This window comes from Glycine max, chromosome 3, assembly GCF_000004515.6.
Source record: "Glycine max cultivar Williams 82 chromosome 3, Glycine_max_v4.0, whole genome shotgun sequence".
Taxonomy (NCBI): domain Eukaryota; kingdom Viridiplantae; phylum Streptophyta; class Magnoliopsida; order Fabales; family Fabaceae; genus Glycine; species Glycine max.
In genome coordinates, this window is record NC_016090.4 from 2229569 (window position 1) to 2248509 (window position 18941).

Sequence of the window (18941 nt, forward strand, 5' to 3'; positions counted from 1 at the left end):
ACCTCCTCCAAGGAGGAATACCCAACCACTTGTGGATGAATAATCCTCCATATTGGTTATCCAACTTGCATCAGAGTAACCTTCAATAACCGAAGGAAATCCAGTATATGTCAAACCATAATCAATGGTTCCCTTTAAGTATTTGAATACTCTATTCATAGCTTGCCAATGATGAGAACTAGGATTACTTGTAAACCTACTGAGTTTAGCAACAGCATAAGCTGTATCAGGCCTAGTACTAATCATTGCATACATGAGTGATCCTATCGCCCTTGAGTATTCAAGTTGAGACACTGCTACACCTTTATTAGGTAATAGCTTCAGGTTAGGATCAATGGGAGTACTTACCGGAGAACAATCTTTAAAATTAAATTTCTCCAATATCTTCTCAATATAATGTGATTGAGAGATGGAAATACCATTGTTTCCACGTTTGATCTTTATTCCTAAGATCACATCCGCCTCCCCCATATCTTTCATATCAAACTTAGAAGACAAAAATGCCTTAGTTTCATCAACTTGATCTTGGTCGGTACCAAAGATCAACATGTCGTCTACATACAGACAAATGATAACTCCTTTGCCATGACTATCAAACTTGCTGTATAGACATTTATCTGCTTGGTTTATAACAAAACCACTAGACAACACAACCTCATCAAATTTTTGATGCCATTGCTTAGGCGCTTGTTTCAAGCCATAAAGAGATTTCATCAGTTTACACACCTTATTTTCATTTCCTGGCATAACAAACCCTTCAGGTTGTTTCATGTATATCTCTTCATCCAATTCACCATTTAAGAATGCAGTTTTCACATCCATTTGGTGAATCACCAGATTGTGGATAGCAGCAAGTGCTAACAACAGTCTAATAGTGGATATCCTAGCAACAGGAGCATATGTATCGAAAAAATCAATACCCTCCTTTTGCCTAAAGCCTTGGATAACCAATCTGGCTTTGTACTTGTCAACAGTACCATCCACTTTCATCTTTCTCCTAAAGATCATCTTACATCCTAATGGCTTACATCCAGGAGGTAAGTCAACCAATTTCCAGGTATTATTTTGCATGATGGAATCCATCTCACTTTGGATTGCTTCTTTCCAAAATACAGCATCCCTTGAAGCCATTGCTTCACTAAAAGTCTTTGGGTCTTCCTCAACATTAAGGCAATATTGATATTGAAATTGAATATCATTCCTTGACCCTTCAACCAAATAGAGTTTAAAGTCATCACCAAATGACTTAGCCTTTCTTACTCTTGTACTCTTTCTAGTTTCAGTACTAGTTGAAGGTATATCCTCAATATTAACTGAGACTTTCGACATGGAATTCATGTCCTTTGGCCTAGGTATAGATGTAAACCTTTGTTCATCAAAGATAGCATCCCGTGACTCTATAACCGAGTTCACAGCAACAGAATCATTAGATTCTAGCACATAGAATCTATATGCTTTAGAATGTTCAGCATATCCAATAAATATGCAATCTATACCTCTTTCACCTATGGTTTTCCTTTTAGGTTCTGTAAGCCTGACTACAGCCCTACATCCCCAAATTTTGAGATAACTCAAATTTGGTGTCTTTTTGTGCCAAAGTTCATATGGGGTAACCTTATTCCTTTTGTTAGGAATTCGGTTCAACAAGTAACAGGCTGTCAACATAGCCTCACCCCAAAATCCTTCACTTAAACCCGAATAGGATAACATGGAATTCACCATTTCTTTCAAGGTTCTATTCTTCCTTTCGGCTACACCATTTTGTTGTGGTGTATAGGGAGCTGTAGTTTGATGTATTATTCCAGTAGATTGAAAATAAACCGGATCATAATACTCACCTCCCCTATCCGTACGAAGAGTTTTGATTAGCCCATTTTGATGAAGTTCTACCTCTTTCTTATAAATTTTAAATTTATCAAGAGCTTCATCTTTTGTATTTAATAAATATACATAACAATACCTTGATGCATCATCAATAAAAGTAACAAGATATTTTTTATGACCTAATGATGGAGTAGCATGCAAATCACACAAATCACTATGAATAAGGTCTAAGACTTTAGTCTCACTTTTAACATCCTTAAAAGGTTTCCTAGTGATCTTGGTCAACATGCAAGTTTTGCATTTTTCAATGTTCATATCAAAAGGAGGAATCATACTTGTTTTTGACATATCTTTTAATCTTTTGTAATGAACATGTCCTAATCTAGCATGCCAAATTTCTGATTTTGTCATATTAGTTATAGAACTACACGAGGCCATACAAACAGATTCATGAACAAAAGGAACATCAATGTTTAATTTAAACATTCCATTACAACGATAACCAAATCCAACAAACGAACCATGTCTTGACAAGATGTACTTGTCACTTTCAAGTACTTGCTTGAAACCACAATTATTTAAAACCATACCAGACAATAAGTTCTTACGAATACCAGGTACAAATAAGACATTATCCAAATACAAACTTTTTCCGGAAGTAAAAACTAAATTAACACAACCTAATCCTAGGATTGGTTCAGTTGCAACATTGCCCATCTTCACAATAGAGCCATCATCGATTGGTCTAAATTCCTTGAACCAACGACGATCTTTGCACACATGGCTTGTTGCTCCCGAATCAAACCACCAAGCAACGTCATCATCCTGCACATAGAATGCATCAGATATTAGTGATACATAATTCGAATTCGTATTCGAATTAAAATTATTCACTACAATCTGACCTTGTTGCTTTTCAGGATCATTAGACCCACTTGGACCAGCCTTGTTCTTTCCTTTGAACACCCGGCAATCCCTCTTTAAATGACCAGGTTTCCCACACTTCCAACATGACAATTTTGTCTGTTTGTTTGGACCTTTGTTCTTATTTCCTTGAAATTTTCGTTTGTTACCTTTAGCATTGTAATTTTGCTTAACTGTTCCACTTTCCTCTACCATATTAACGGAAGAGGAACCTGCTACGGTTTTATCATTGACTTTGTCAATTTCCTGAGCCCTCAGCGACTCCTCAATCATGAAATGACTGCCGAGTTGAACCAGAGTCAACTCTTCCTTCATATGTTTCAAGGTATGCTTGAAGTCTTTCCAAGAAGAAGGCAGTTTATCAATTATAGATGAAACTGCAATGGATTCATCCATTTTCAAATCATGTTGAGTAAACTGACCCAAAATCCGCAGCAGTTCATTATATTGCTCCATAACAGGCCTCGAATCAATCATTTTGTAATTAAAGAAATTACTAACTAAGAATTTGTTACTTGAGGCATCTTCTGCCATATACTTGGATTCAAGAGAGTCCCATAATTCCTTAGCAGACTCAACATTTTGATAAATATCAAAGAGAGAGTCAGACATACCGTTCAGAATGTGTCCACGACAAATGTAATCGTCGTTCTCCCATTTCGAACGCTTCCTTGTTTGATCCAGAGTTTCGCCTTCCATATACACCGGCATCGGTGTACTCAGCACATACACCACATTCAATGTTGTCAAGAGAAAGTGCATCTTCTTCTGTCATCTTCTGAAATCCTGCCCTTCAAACTTGTCCAACTTCGCAAACTTGCTTGTCATCTTCGAACTATCGTTCGTCATCTCGAAAGAATTTGATTCAATCTTTTGTTGGTTAATTTTGAAAATCGAGATAATCCTGGATAAATCTGAAGTCGTGTATAAACACTTTCAGATTGAATCAAATTTCGGGGTTCAACCAAAATTGTTCAATCGGATAAAATCAGAAGATTATAATTCAAGAGTTTTGTTTTGGTCTTGTGAGTTTTTCACCCGTTATGCTTTCTGAACCAGGATGATTATTTATAATCAAAGAACAGGTGGCTATTGGCGGTTGATGGAAGTTATTTATTTTTTAAAAATTGCCGTTGATGGAAGTTTTAGTAACTTCCAACCGTTGATGGAAGTTTTAGTAACTTCCATGTAACTTCCAACCTTTGCCTAAACCGAACATCTCGTTATTACATTAAAACAAGCGTGCACTCTTATTTTAACACAATAAAGAGATCAATTACACTAAAATGTCCAACAAAACAGACACAAAACTCATTGCTAAGGGATGACACATGTTTCTTCATTCAACCAGACATCACTCAGTCATACAATGTCCATGTTGAATTCCACCCTTTACCTGGGGAGGAGCTCTCATCTGGGGTGCCTCAATCCTCTCTCGAATTCTTGTCTAACTCGGCCAAGATTTTGAGTTCTAGCAATGGCTTGATTCTTTGTCGCGCCACCGGCGAGAATGAAGTGAAGCTGTTCATTACCAACCCAGCAACACAATCTTGGTTGCCTATTCCCACCCCTGGTGAGTATAAACAAAATGGTACAAGTATTGGTGCTGTTGATCTCAAGATTGTTCTTGAATGTGATGACAAAGATGATTACATGGTGTATCTTTTTTATGACAACTTAGTTGATTGGTCTTCTTCAAATTTGGATTGCAAAGTTTATCATTCCAATGAAGGAGTGTGGAAATCAAAGCAAGAAAGATTTTTTACTGGCAGTAGGAAACTGAAATTTGACATGCCTGTTCATCACAGAGGAGCTGTTCACTTCATCTCAGATTGTTTTCCTTCCTGGAACAAAAAAAGTCCTTATTTCAGGCCATACATTATGTCATACAATTTTGAGAGTGGAAATTCAAGAATGCTGAGAGTTCCTAAAGAAGCAAGAAAGGGTTCTCATGACTTGACTTGTGACATGGGGATTTTCAAATGGGGAAAAGCCACTGATCCAAATCAATCAATTTGTTTGGTGAGGCTGAGGAAGCATGTGTTCACCATATGGACTTTGACACACTATGAGACAAGTGAGTGGAGAAGGGTTTTGAAGATAAGAGTGAAAGCAATGGTGAAGGATCATCCTATTATAAGAGTAAAGGGCTATGCAGTTTTGAATGGTGATCTTTTGGTCTTTGCCACTGAGAAGAAGGTCTATGGCTGTGGTTTGAAAGATATGAGGATTCAGGAAATCTGTGATCATGAATTTGACTTCAATGTTCTTCGCTTCACTTCATACAAGGACACTTTGCGCACATTTGGTACTGGTGCTGGAACTTTGCCTCTTTCTCTGCACACGTGTGGTACTAGAGCTGGAACTTTGCCTCTTCCTTCACACAAGCAGTTTTGGTAGTTTATAGTATTTTGTTAATTTTACTTTTGTTGCATTTGAGGGACAATATGCAGACATAATGTGACTTTTGTTAGTTTATATGCTTTTAATTTGTTGCTTTACATGTTTCAATCCATGTCAATTCAATATAAAATTACATAATACGGTTTCTGTTTCCATGCTTGACTCATTTACCAAATTTTATGGAAGTTGTGATAAAGGTCATATATTTTATGGCTTTGAGGATCTTGGCAATAGCATTCTTTTTTCTGTTGGTGAGCCACTGTCATGCCTTAAAAATGGAAATATAAGTTCCTTGCCCAATTTGCATAATTAAACGTCATCACATTATAGCAAAAAAGAGTTAGAGAATATAGCTACCTTCATATAAGATATTTATACACACACAAAAAGTCAAAAAGTAAGGCAAAATTCAGCAAGACTTACTGGTATTATGTGTCTTCTGTACTAAAATGAATGAAATTTTCACCCTATATTTTAACTTCAAAGTATTGCAAATATACCACAAAATTTTACGTGAAATCAGGTCTCCTAATTTGTGTATTCTATTTCTATTTCTATGCATTTTTTTAGCAAAAAAGAGCAAAGGTCGAGAGAAGTAGGAATTGACATTCCAATTATGTTGGCACTCCAATTCAAACCGCCCAGTTAAAAGAATCCAACTTAAATATATATATACATAAAGATAGAAAGTAAAACAATTGGGGACCAAACCAAACTTAAAGGAGAACAACTTCCAAAAGGACTGCACTTTTCTATAACATAAACTTTCTTTAGTCTACTGTTTCAGCCTTATGGCAATTGACCAGTATCAAATGATTCCTCTCTGACTAGTGTTAGTACTCAACTTCTTTCTATCGATGCCAAAGTGATATTAGTATTGGAGGGAGATTGGTAAAATAATTGATGCTCTGCCAACTATCTGTTAACTTTTTCTTCCATGGCCTTAAATATGTATCTAAATAAAGCATTTTGGGATGAACAATAACTGCCACGGATGATTTGGATGAAAAAGTGGTCCACTTTAGGATAAAATCACAACTTTTAGGAAAATGTTTGATAAGCATCTAATATAATATCTAACACCTAGATAAAAAGTAAAAAAAAAAAAAGAGAAAAAAAAAATAAGTATTATAAATTTTATAATGTGATAGGAAAAAATAGATAAAGAGAAATTAAAAATGATGATAAGGTGTTTCGAATAAAAGGTGATTTAAATGTTATTACTCCAACTCTAATGATGGATTCCATTCAAACCGGAAATTAAATCATTTGTGCCTATAAATTTTTACATTGGATATCCTGTACAAAAATTTAATCCAGATTGTTGAGTAACTTTTGATGGGTCTCTTCTTTCTTATCATATAATATTTAAGAATACTTATTATTTTTTTAATGCTTGAACTTGAGTTTTTAACTTATTTTTTTAATGAGTCTCATTTTGTCTTTTCATTCAAACAAGATCCTTTTTTTTTACGTGAACAAGATCCTTATTCTAACTTGGAATTTTATTTATTTATTTAATATTCAGGCAACATTGGTTATAGTTACTTATATAAGCTATAGGAACTCATTTATTCTATTGATATTTTGGTCTTTAAAAAAAAGTTGCTTAACTTTGAAAACCTACGCAAGCAATTGTACTGAAATTGTTGCTCGTGCAAAAGTTTTTATAATTTGAAATTTAATGATAATGTAAAAGACTTTGTTACAATCCATCCATATATTATTTATTCTCTTCAAAATTCTAAATAATTATAATAATAGAAATTTATAATTTTGTTAGAAAACAATTATCATTTGCGAGAATGTCTCTCAACCATCAACCTAGAAATAAAAAACGCTATTAGTATTATTTTTTCGGACATGGACAATATTTAACAATTTCTTAAAAAAAAAAAAAAAACTCGTAACAATGTCAGTACTCAGAATATTGTATTTCTATATTCACTTTTTCAAGACTGAAAGTTTAAATAGTTATTCCCTCTTTTTCTATATAAAACACTCAAGAAAAATATTAGTGATATTCTCTTATATTTATTTAGATATTTTTTATGTGATTGGTTAAAATTTATTAAAAATTATTAATTTTGATAAGTTTTATTTTTCATTTAATCTTTTTCTTTCTTGATTTATATTAAATAAGAAATGAAACCTATCAAAATTGATGTTTTTTAATAAATTATAATCAATCATAAAAATTAAAGTATTCAAAAGAAAATATTAAAGAAAGTATTACTAATATTTCTCAAGACTTAATTATCTAATTTATCAAATTAAAAAATAATTAATTTAATTAATAAAAAAAAATTACATTCACTTTTTTTCTGTATTTAAGACTTAGTAGAGTCCCTTAGGATAAAATGTATTTATTTCTTTGATATCCCTATGTGAATACTTAATAGCGTTAATTGAAAGTGTTAGCTTGTAGTGAAATGTAACAAAAAGCCTTCAAGTTAACCCTATTCTCATAATCCTTTCCTTCCACCACCACTGGATCCTTCTTTTTCTATTTGTTTCCACTTAATTTCCCATCCAAAGCTTGACAAACAACATTAATTATGATTATTGATTTTAATTTTCCAACACTTTTTTAAATAAACATTGAAAAAACATCTCATTGTACTTTTGGTTTTGTGATATGCAATAACGATGTCGAGGGGTATAAACATAACGATTTTGGTGAACTTTGTTTGGGATAATCGAAATCATTGTGATGTATAGATTGTTTTATTTTATTTTTACACGATGTTCATTATGCATGTTGGTCTCCTTTTGACGGTGAATAGTAAAGTTCATTTTTTTTTTTACCTTCATGTCCTGGGTTTTGGGAATCCAGGATGCACCAAAACGGGGTACGGGAATGGGATGGAAAATTTTGAGATACGGGTAGGTTAGAAAATAACAAATTTTTTAAAATAACTGAAAAATTAATAAAAAAACATGAGAAATAAATAACAATACTAGTATATTATAAAGATGATCTATTGGTCTATCAAAATAAAACATTAAGGTTTAACATTAAAAAATATTAAAATTAAGTTAGTTCAATGTCTAAAACAACAAATAAAATAAAACATCAAGCATTGTAAAATAAATAATTTACATCATGCAAATAAACTCATTTAGTACTCTGGTACTACATGCAAAATAAATCATTTACATCCTGTCCTAAAAATAAGTTGTTATAAGTCATATATACCGAGGAAAATATTGTCTTGTACAAACATTTGAAAGCAAGCGAGAACTTTCCTATTTCCTAATGAATTTGAGTACCTCCATAACATATTGCAAGTTGCAATTGCAACATGGCATATGGATAGCAAGAGGGCTCTTATGCCTGATGGTAAAAGGTCCCACCCCAGGGGCAACATCCCCCCTCTTCCCCCACTTCAAGCACACCTCTATATGAATCACTTTGGAATCGGTAAACCACGTGAGCTAGTTAGATGCCTGGGACAGAGAAAAGGGAGATCATACCTGTTTTTCCTGGCCTGCTTGGACATATGGTTCCAGCGGAAGATCAAGTTGGTGAGCTGTGTGATGGGAAATCTTTTCGCATGGTTCGGAGAGCATTGAATTAGAATGAGAGGTTCACCTCCGTCATTGGTGGTTCGCTGGTGGTGGCTGTCCAACAAGAAGAAAGAGTGAAAGAGAGGAGTGAGGAAGTCCTAATTTTTCTGTTGATTCTCTTTTTTCCTCCTTTTTTATGTTGTTTTTTTTTTAAATTTTGGACTATGAGGATGTGCGTGTAGGCCACCGTCGTCCCCAATACATTCCCGTGAAAGACCATTGTCGTTCCCGTCTTGTTCAACCGTACTCAAGAAACTAATGTCGTCCTCGAGACATTCCCTTGCCATCCTCATTCCGTCTCGATCCCTGTGTAGTACTGGAAACATATGTCCCGTACTTCATAATTGGGAATTGAAGGGATGAGGGAAATTTTGAAAGAAAAAAAAACATAAACCTATCATGTGCCAATCACGTGTCATATTTTGTTAACAAACTAAGAGCGCTGATCAAGAACATGAGAGCTAATTGCAAAGAAATTAAACAGTTAGGGGATTTTGTGAGGTGAATATAAAGAATGGAAGAGAATGTAATAAGTTTCTACAACAAACATGTGTAATTTACTCTAATAATAAATTTGTATTAAATTTCTATTTCTTCCAACTCTATCTATCCCTATCATTAATTTTTTATTAATATTTTTTTTTCTTTGAGGAGTATTTTTAATTTAAAAATAATTAATATAATAAACATTATTGATTGAGACTTATAAAAAAAAAATATAATGTTCGATCTTTTGCGGAAATAACTTTTTATTATGTTTTACTTACAAGTAGAATTTTAGATTAGTCATAATTCTTTTTTTTCAATGAATCGGATGTTTAAAACAAAATAAAAAATACAAACATCAAAATCAAATTTGACTATAAAAAAACACTTTTTTTTTTACTTCTTCTTAGCTAAATTAGTTTTTAGTCCTCTAATTTATTATTTAAATTTAATTTAATTCTTTAATGTTTTTGGATTTAATATCATCCTTTAATTTTTAAATCGATTCAATTTGATCATTCACTAAATTATAAGAAATTATATTATGTAACAATTCAAAACTATCCTATTTAAATATTCACGAAATACATATTATTTTAAAAAAAATATAAATCATTTTTATAAATTAAAAGATCAAATTAAACATAAAAAAATACAAAACTAAACTGTGTTAGTTTTAAAAATCAAAGAATTAAATTAAAAAAATTTAGAAATCAAATTAAATATAAAAATAAATTATAGGATTAAAAACCTAATTTAACCATTCTCATTCTTTCTCAAAACCAAATTATCATAATGTCCCCGAGTGTCTTGTGCTCCCCACGATTTACTTTCACCTCACTCCCGAACACTACCCTAATTGCCCTATTCTCTCTTCCTTCGTCCCAGCGACCACAAATCACTGCAATTCAAGGTAAAGCGCTTCTCCATTCTCAATTTTCTCATTGCATTCCAAACCCTATTCCCCCAAATTTTTAATTTTCCCCTTTCCCTTCTTTCAAAGCAATTTCCTTTCATTTTCTCGGGAACCAAACGGAACGAGACTGATCGAATTTTCCCTTTCCCTTCTCTGCTTAAAAAGGTTTGAACTTCAAATGGCGAGCGCTGTAGATGCTTCAGGAAACCCGATCCCAACGTCGGCGGTGTTGATGGCGTCGTCGAAGCACATTGGGATAAGGTGCCACTCCGAGAATTTGGAGTTTCTGAAGTGCAAGAAGAAGGATCAGAACCCTGAAAATTGCCTCGATAAGGGTCGTGATGTCACCCGTTGCGTCCTTGGCCTGTGAGTATTTCTTGTCTTTGCTGATTTTACTTGGGTTCTGTTTGGTAGATTGGAATGAGTTTTGTTCATTTTCTAGATTTTGATGGTTTTTAAGTGGTGAGTCATTTCTTGATTTTAACATTTTTGTTTTTGCTATGTGGGCACTTCGTATTGTTGAGAATTAATGTTATTGTTTTATTTATGTTGTTTCGTCCGTAAGTGGTTGTGAATGTCAATGAATTGTAATGTTTGAGAATATATTACAAAGATATTTGCACACCCAAGCGAAACAATTCCTTCTGCAAGTGTTAGGATGATTGGTTTACTGTTTTTTTAGTCATTGGCTCCAGGGTCAGCAATCGAAGGTTTGTTTTTGCAAATGAATTGAGTGATTCTCAAATTATATTCAATATCCTTTTTTGGTTTTTGGTTTATTGGCTTGATATTTTATATTAATCTCACATGAAGATCAGATTCAGAAGCCATCGACTGGCTTCATGAATATGAATAACCCTCGTTGCTTGTATGTCAGCTGATCTTCTGATTTGTTTTGTATGCTTTGGAGTTTGGACTGCTTATTGGAATTGTTGGTTGCATGTAGAACTATAACCTTAACCGAGTCGAGCACACTTTGAAAATGTTAGATAAGCAGAACTTTTGTGTGAGTTTTTTACAGAATGATTTTGCATGTTTGTTGACTCTTGGATGGGTAAATGGTCCCTACCACATTATACATCCAAAATTTACTGTTATGACGACTTAAGCACAAGAGGAGAGCCCAACCCAAAAGACTAATTCATTAGGTGGGAAAAGCCTCATGACTTAAGTAACACATCAAGCTTCTTATTTTACTCAATGTAGGACTCCTAACAATTAGCTTTGAATCTAGCTGAATTAGGACAAATTCTTGCTATTGTTTTCTCATTGCATAGGATTACCCCTAAAGGAATGCACAACATTTTGACAAAAAAGGTACTGCTCAAGCTGAAGGGAAAATTTTACCACAGGTATAAGAGTGCAATGTTGGAAATGAGTGTTAGGCAATACCGCAATAAAAGGCTAGCATGAGTGTTGGAAATAGGAATATTTTACAAGACAAGAGCTTCTTTAATGTTTATTTTTTCAAGTAGCCTACTTGGTATAGCTAAGATCAGGGCATCTTAGGAGGTAGTAGTATCTCAACTGTTCTCTTGTAAATCTTTTTGGCATTAATTGTCTTTGTAATACTCTTGAATATAAATAAGTCCATTCTGCTAGGTGGAAAGTACATTGAAGCAAGTTCAGAAAATATTTGTTTCTCTCTTCTCACAATGAGAATAAACTTACTGTAGTAAAGATGAGAATGCTTCTGTGGAAGAGTAAACATACTATACAAATGGATTCTAGCCTTACCACTAAAGGGGAAGGGAGACTGGGAAACACTGTAGGCAAAAGCATTAAGAATGCTTTAGAGGTGGTTGTCGCTTTGTCTACTGACAAGATTCACAAATCACAATGGAACACTATAGTATCATTTGATTCATGTAAACAATCCACCTCCACCTAGTGGGGAAAAGTTTGGTTGTTGTCTACCATTACCCGTATGTATTTTAAATACTAACTGGGTTATAAGCCATTGGTGAAGGTATAGTTGGGCAAATTGATTCCGTAATTAATAAATGTATGTTGTTTCTGATAATGAATTTAGCAATATAATTTTAACAAAACATTACAACAAATAAGAAAGAAAAAAGGACAGAGAGAAAGAAGTGCATAACTGTGGATGGTGGGTGGAGAACTGATATGGTATATTTGGTCATATATTGTTTTGCTATTGGCCATGAAAAATAGTCATACCGGCTGTGCCTCATGTGTCTACTTCATAAATGGATATGTTCAATGGTGATATTTCAGTTGATGTTAGTGTTAGAAACAAATGGAATGTGGCTGTGTTTCAAGATGCTGTATTAGTATTAGAATTTGGATGTTTGGACTGCCTTGTTAGTTATTACATTACTTGAAAATCTCTTGCAGTTGTTTGTCATCATCTCTGTTTATTGCTCTGATTTTACACCCTTCAATAATCAAATCTGTGGATCTTACAATTTTGTTCATAACTAATGCTTTGGTAGTTTGTTATTAGAATTATAACATATCTTAACTTGGAAGTACCATATATTTGGCGGGATTGTAATAACAATAATAAAATATGTAGCACATGTTTCAAACTTGAATTATTACTGGTCCCCACCCGCTGCTTGCAGTTGGCATTACTCTTGTTTACAGATATTGAAGGTTGTGAACTGAAAATTTTATTTGAGGACTTCACCTTTTGGAGGATTTTTTTTTGGCGGAGAGGAAACGTTTATGGCCATTATCACTGCTCAATGCATTCTCTGTGATTAATAATGTAATTTCTTCATAAATAGTATTTTTGTGCACAAAGATACACACAGGTTTATATTATTCATTTCTATCTGTTATTTTAGATGCACATAATTTTGTGATTTATTTGAAATGTTATACCTGAAACTTTTCACTGTGATGGCTTTTTTTCATTGTCTGATGCATTCTGTCAAACATCATGCATTTTTTTTCTTTGAGGATTTATGATGGTCATCAAATGCTTTTTCTGCAGTCTGAAGGATCTGCACCAAAAGTGCACAAAGGAGATGGATGATTATGTTGGCTGCATGTACTACCATACAAATGAATTTGACTTGTGTCGCAAAGAGCAGCAAGCATTCGAGAAAAAGTGTTCTTTGGAATGAAATTATGCACTGCTGTTGTCGAAAATAATATCACAGGCAATTTGGAGTGAGCAAATGAGCCTGTTTTCCAAAAATTCATTGACCTTTTCCGTTTGTATGACAGTGTTGGAATCTATACCATTAACTATGTTGGTCGTCTAAATTTTTCTAGAGAAATGCATCCAAGCAAGACAAAACAAGATCCTCTTCAAACATAATAACTGACAAGAATTTTTGAAGTTGGAACATGCTTGTAATTTGATCTCTACGTTTGAAATGCATATTTCTTGTGCTTTAAAAAAAAGGATAGCTTGCCAAATTGCACCAATTTCTGGTGCCTTGTTGATTCCTGACAACTGAAGTAGACAAGTAAAGACCAAACCACAAAAAAAAACATGCTACATTAGTTTCTACTGAACGAGGGTTGCTAGCTTCACCGTGATCAATAATGTAGACGTGTTCCTGAGACACAATATTATTGTAGAAATTCAAAAATTTTAGTTCATGTCAAGTCATTGGTAAGCTAGTTTTTTTGTTTTAATTATTGAAATGATCATTATTTAATAATTTTATGGTCAGTGTCGTATGGTAAGAAGTGCTCCTTCCTAATCTCCATTTGATTAAGCTTCCTGATGCAAGAGCTTACATCACTTCACCTGACATCAACATTTGCTATGACAATCCTAATGACCATTGGATTATTATGCTTTAGGATGCTATTCCCATAAGCAACATCTAAGGAGATAAGAGTAGTAACATCCTTTAACAGTTGAGTATTTCGGGACTGTAATGAAGTCTCTACTCCCATAAGGTCATAACAACCCTCAAAGTTCTCCTTTTTGCACTTGTAGAGCTTCTCGCTCCAATAAATCCCCCAAGTATAATATTTATCTATATGTGAGGGGCTTTTGTGGTTTTTCTTAGCCTTGACAGATTAGTTCATCCTAAGAGTAGATATGAGTGGGGTCATTCTTGGCCATACCTTCACGGATCATTCTTTTTTAACCTAATCATTAATTTCTCAAAGACAATAATTTCATAATAAGGATAATGTGAGAATTAAAAAAGTTACTACTTATAACTCATTTTTGTTCTATTACTTTTTCAAACAATAGTATAAAAAATTTATTCCATCATTTTGTTCCGTACCAATCCATCTTATTTTATTATATTTCAATCCATTTCATTTTATTCTTTATTAATAATTTAAACATGAGAAGTTATACTTGTACGATAGTTTTAAGATAAATTTGAATTTGAAATGTAATAAATGATAGGATAGAGGATGGATGACTAAGGGGTGTTTGGTTTGGTTATTTTGTGTTTTTATTTTCATTGGAAATAGAAAATGGTGATGGAAATGTGTTTGGTTGAATTTCTGTTTTCATTTTCAGTGAAAATATTTTTTCAAACGAATCAAAAACTGGAAACAATAAAATCTCGTTTTCAGTTGAAATTAGAAACCTCATTTTGGTAAAATGAAAATGCAATGGCAAGGAATTTAATTTTAAATAAATCTAAAAATATATTTCCTTTTGAAAATGCATTTTCAATATTTTTATTTCTTGAAAGCAAAAAACAAGAGTCAAACCAAACATGTTTTCATAATTCTAATATTTTAAAAATGAAAACAGAAAATGAAAATGCAAACAAACACACCCTAATTTTTTTGTATGGATGTTCATAAAAATAAAAACTAGTGTGTTTCTAAAATATAGTTGGATGGATGGTTAACGTAAATTATTTCAATTATAGTATATTTCTCGCTTATCGTTGTTGCTATGTTGTACAGTACCTATTTTGTTATCCAAGAAAAATAGTAAAAGTATTGAATAATATAAAGTATGGTTGTTTCACATCAAATGGTTTCGTGGTGTAGTTGGTTATCACGTCAGTCTAACACACTGAAGGTCTCCGGTTCGAGTCCGGGCGAAGCCAAACTTGATTTTTTTTCCTTTTAGAGACTTCTTATTCTAAACAAAATTAATGCAAAATATGTACTAGCATGAAGGTAAAATAAATCTGTGAACATTTTTTTAAGTAATCTGTGAACATTGTTACATAAACGTAAAATTAGAAATTTTAAAGTTTCATCTTTTTCCAAGCAAATAGTCAGATGGAGAGAGATAATCAGATAAATATAAAATATTCACATAATTTATGATGTTCTAACTCAAATATTGTGAGGATATCATTAAAAAAAAAAAAACAAGTGGTTAATCTTTTCTGCATTGAGTTGAGACCATTGCTCACTTCACACATAACTGATCTCAGATGTTAAAAGATACTTTGTTCATGTAAACATGAAGCAGCTTTCGAGGGGGAAAAAAAAAGAAGAAAGGAAGAGCTTCTCAAATAGAAGCATAGCTACAACTCATTTTGCTCTATCACTTTTTTAAACAATAAAATGAAATTTTTGTTCCAATTTTTTTTTTCCAACCAATCTTATTTTATTATATTTCAATCCATTTTATTTTATTATTTAACCTTCAAATTCTTTTACTGTGGCGACAGATTTCACGATTGGGAAGCCTGTGCACAACAGCTCCCCTTTTTAATCTGCCCCGTCTAATTATTTTAGTATATATCCAATGATAAAAAAAAAAAGAATAAAACTAACTTTTAACCAATAAAAAATTGATCCATGGGTGAACCACCTATTTAGGTAGACTTTGCCTTCAAAATAAGGATAACGTGAGAATTAAAAAAAGTTACAACTCATTTTCCTTTATCACTTTTTCAAACAATGAAATAAAATTTTTGTTCCATCATTTTGTTTTATTCCCATCCATCTTATTTTATTATATTTCAATCCATTTTATTTTATTCTTTACCACTAATTTAAATATAACCTAAGTGTCTGAGTTAAGACGTGGAGGGTGAATAAATGCATAGCTTCTAAGAGGTATGGATGTTCATGAAAAAAAAAATACTAGTGTATTCTAAAATAGAGTTGGAGGATTAAAGTAAATTATTTCAACTATAGTAATGTCCTCGCTTATCGTTGCTGCTATGTTGTACAGTAACTACACTATTTATCCAAGATGAAGATAACATATTATATTAACATATTATATTAGTAAAAATACTAAATAATAAAAAAGTATGGTCTCCTTATAAAAAATGGTTTCGTGGTGTAGTTGGTTATCACGTCAGTCTAACACACTGAAGGTCTCCGGTTCAAGTCCGGGCGAAGCCAGTATGTTAGTTTTTATATTTTTCTGTTTTTTTGACTTCTTATTCAAACAAAATATGTGCCAAATATTTACTGGCATAATTGTTACATAAACCTAATTTATAATTTTAACATTTCATCTTTTTCCAAACAATGATTAAAAAAAATACGTGGTTAATCTTTTCTCTATTGAGCTGAGACCATTGCGCTCACTTCACACATAACTGATCTCAAATGTTACAAGTTACTTTGTTCATGTAAACATGAAGCAGCTTTGGAAAGAAAGAGCTACTATACTCATTCAAGGTGTCACAGCTACTAGGATTCTTCTCATTATTACATTGTACGAATATGGTGCACTTGCAGGTACTAACATGAAAAAATTTGTATTTTGGAATTGCACAATATTGTGCTTTCTGTATGTTGGTTGTGGCTGAATAAGCATGGGAAGGATTTAGGTTTTTCCACTAGCTACAATCACCGTTTTGTCAAGGATAAACTGTTTTTTTTTTCTTTTTTATATATATTTTAAGATAAATATCAAGGAAAACTGTTTAGGGATAAATATCAATATCTATGTTAATAATATATGTAAATGCAATCACTCACGTGTTGCTTATTCTGTCTACTTTTATGCAGCTGATGTAGTTTCTTAATTTCTGCAAACATTACACACCCTTACTTACTCTTACAAATGGAATGTTAATATCCGCAAATCTCTCAATGTGTCTTTTGAATAACTCTACTCAAGAACTTATGTTTGGCTTGCATCTCCTCCCAATCAAACCAGAGAAATTAGCATCTATGGACTTGAATCTTAAAATGATCAAGACAGATATTCTCATATAGTATAGCAAAATGCCAAGGGTGAACACCGAAAACAAGGGTGCATTCTTGTGTGGGGAAGAAAAGAGAGAGAAGAAAGAAAGGAAGAGAAACTAAAGGAGGGGATAGGGTGGGTAGGAAAGGAAAGAGAGAGAAAAAAAAAAAAAAAACTAAAGGAGCCAAAGGGGGAAGGAAATAGAGAAAAAAAAGAAGTTTAAATTATATTGAGAAATAAATATTTTAATTATTAATAAATTTTGTATTTTTGTTATAAATTTTTTAAAAATAAAAAATATAACTAATTATTTTTAGTTATTTTAAAATAAATTATAAATAAATATTAGAATGTGGAAGAGTAGACCTGGTATTGGAGTAAAAAAGTTAAAAATATCTTAAAAGTGATATAAGACACTGATATAAGAGAGGATTTTAAAATAAAACTAATTAAGATCTCGAAATGAAATTAGATGCCTTAAACCATATCAATGACATGTGACATTCTGAAATTTGAAGTAGGCCCCCACAGAATAAGCATGACAGCAAACAAGACAGAACATACTTGGTATGATGCTATTGATTCTCGGGAGATGCTAGGTGCACCCAGCAATATTGCTGGTGCACCCAACAACTTTTATGAATGGACAATTTTGCCCTTTAATAAAAAATTATAAAAAGCCCCCCCCTCTCCGGAAGAAACTTTTCTGCTGCTGCTCATTCCTTCCGCGAAGCTTGTTCTCCCTTCTCCGCGAACTGCTTCTTCTTCTCCGGCAAGGCAAGCGCGAACCTCGTCTTCTTCTTCTCCGCGAACGAGGTTAGTCTCCCTAACTCCCCTTTGCTTGTATCATACAACATTGTTATAGCTTGTAGCAGTGGAACCTTAGGATAGTTACCTTAGGATAGTAACCTTAGGGTAGAAGACGAGAGGAGAGGACGCCGAAAAAAATGGGGAAAGGAGGCTGACGGCGGAGACTTCCGGAAGACCCGTTAGGGGTTCTTCCGGAAGTTCCGGAAGAACATTTTCCGGAAAGTTTTCGGAAGAAGGGTTCTTCCGGAAGTAACCAAACGTCTTCCGGAAGAACACTTCTTCCGGAAGACTCCCGGAAAAACCTCTTCCGGGAACTTTCCGGAAGAAGTGGTTCATCCGGAAGAATTCCGGAAGACGCGCACTTCCGGAAGAACTTTCAAATTTCCGGAAGACCTTTCCGGAAGAACCCCTTCTTCCGGAATGTTTCCGGAAGAACCACTTCTTCCGGAAATGGTTTTTTTTTTTTGTGTTTTTTTTTAAAAAAATTTTTAAACAGAAATTGTTTTGTTTTTTTTTTAAATGAATTATTTTATTTATTTTGGTTATTTTGTTTTTTAGATTTTATGAAAAATGAAGTTTGGGTTTTTGATGTCATATTTTTTTTATAATTTAAATTGTGTATTTTTACTAAATATTAATTTGTAAATTAATTTTTTTTATAAAAGTAGTTGTGTTTGTTTTTGTTTATTGTTTATTTTTTTAAATTAGTGTTTTTTCTTTAAAAATGAAGTTGTCTATTTTTATAATTAAAGTTGTGTGTTTTGGAAGTTTTATAAAAATACTAATTTTTTATAATTAATTAGTTTATTTTATTATAAATGAAGTATTTTATTTACTAAAAAAATTGTGGATGTTTACTAAATAATTTTTTTTTACATTAGTTGTTTAATTTTTTTTAAAAATTAAGTTGTGGATGTTTAGTAATGAATTATTTTTATA

The 18941-nt window shown here is 32.7% G+C and overlaps 2 protein-coding genes and 2 non-coding genes across 4 annotated transcripts; all 4 read left to right on the forward strand.

Moving 5' to 3' along the window:
- Window positions 1-4072: 4072 nt before the first annotated feature.
- On the forward strand, window positions 4073-5148 carry LOC102667378 (uncharacterized). Its single transcript, XM_026128066.1, has 2 exons — window positions 4073-4081; window positions 4153-5148. The coding sequence occupies exons 1-2, from the start codon at window positions 4073-4075 to the stop codon at window positions 5146-5148; spliced, it is 1005 nt and encodes a 334-aa protein (XP_025983851.1).
- Window positions 5149-10107: 4959 nt separating this feature from the next.
- Window positions 10108-13390, forward strand: LOC100527561 (uncharacterized). The gene is made up of 3 exons (NM_001250951.2): window positions 10108-10120; window positions 10289-10489; window positions 13086-13390. The coding sequence occupies exons 2-3, from the start codon at window positions 10302-10304 to the stop codon at window positions 13216-13218; spliced, it is 321 nt and encodes a 106-aa protein (NP_001237880.1). The 5' UTR covers window positions 10108-10120; window positions 10289-10301; the 3' UTR covers window positions 13219-13390.
- A 1671-nt stretch (window positions 13391-15061) lies between these two features.
- TRNAV-AAC (transfer RNA valine (anticodon AAC)) lies at window positions 15062-15135 on the forward strand. The gene has a single exon. It is a non-coding gene; the product is annotated as a tRNA-Val (tRNA).
- Window positions 15136-16322: 1187 nt separating this feature from the next.
- TRNAV-AAC (transfer RNA valine (anticodon AAC)) lies at window positions 16323-16396 on the forward strand. The gene has a single exon. It is a non-coding gene; the product is annotated as a tRNA-Val (tRNA).
- The last annotated feature ends 2545 nt before the right edge of the window (window positions 16397-18941 follow it).

Excerpts from the sequence above, each read along its gene's own strand:
- LOC100527561 (NM_001250951.2), top strand. The coding sequence starts at position 10,302 with ATGGCGAGCGCTGTAGATGCTTCAGGAAACCCGATCCCAACGTCGGCG. Across the intron at positions 10,490-13,085 it reads ACCCGTTGCGTCCTTGGCCT|TCTGAAGGATCTGCACCAAA; the intron begins GTGAGTATTTCT and ends CTTTTTCTGCAG.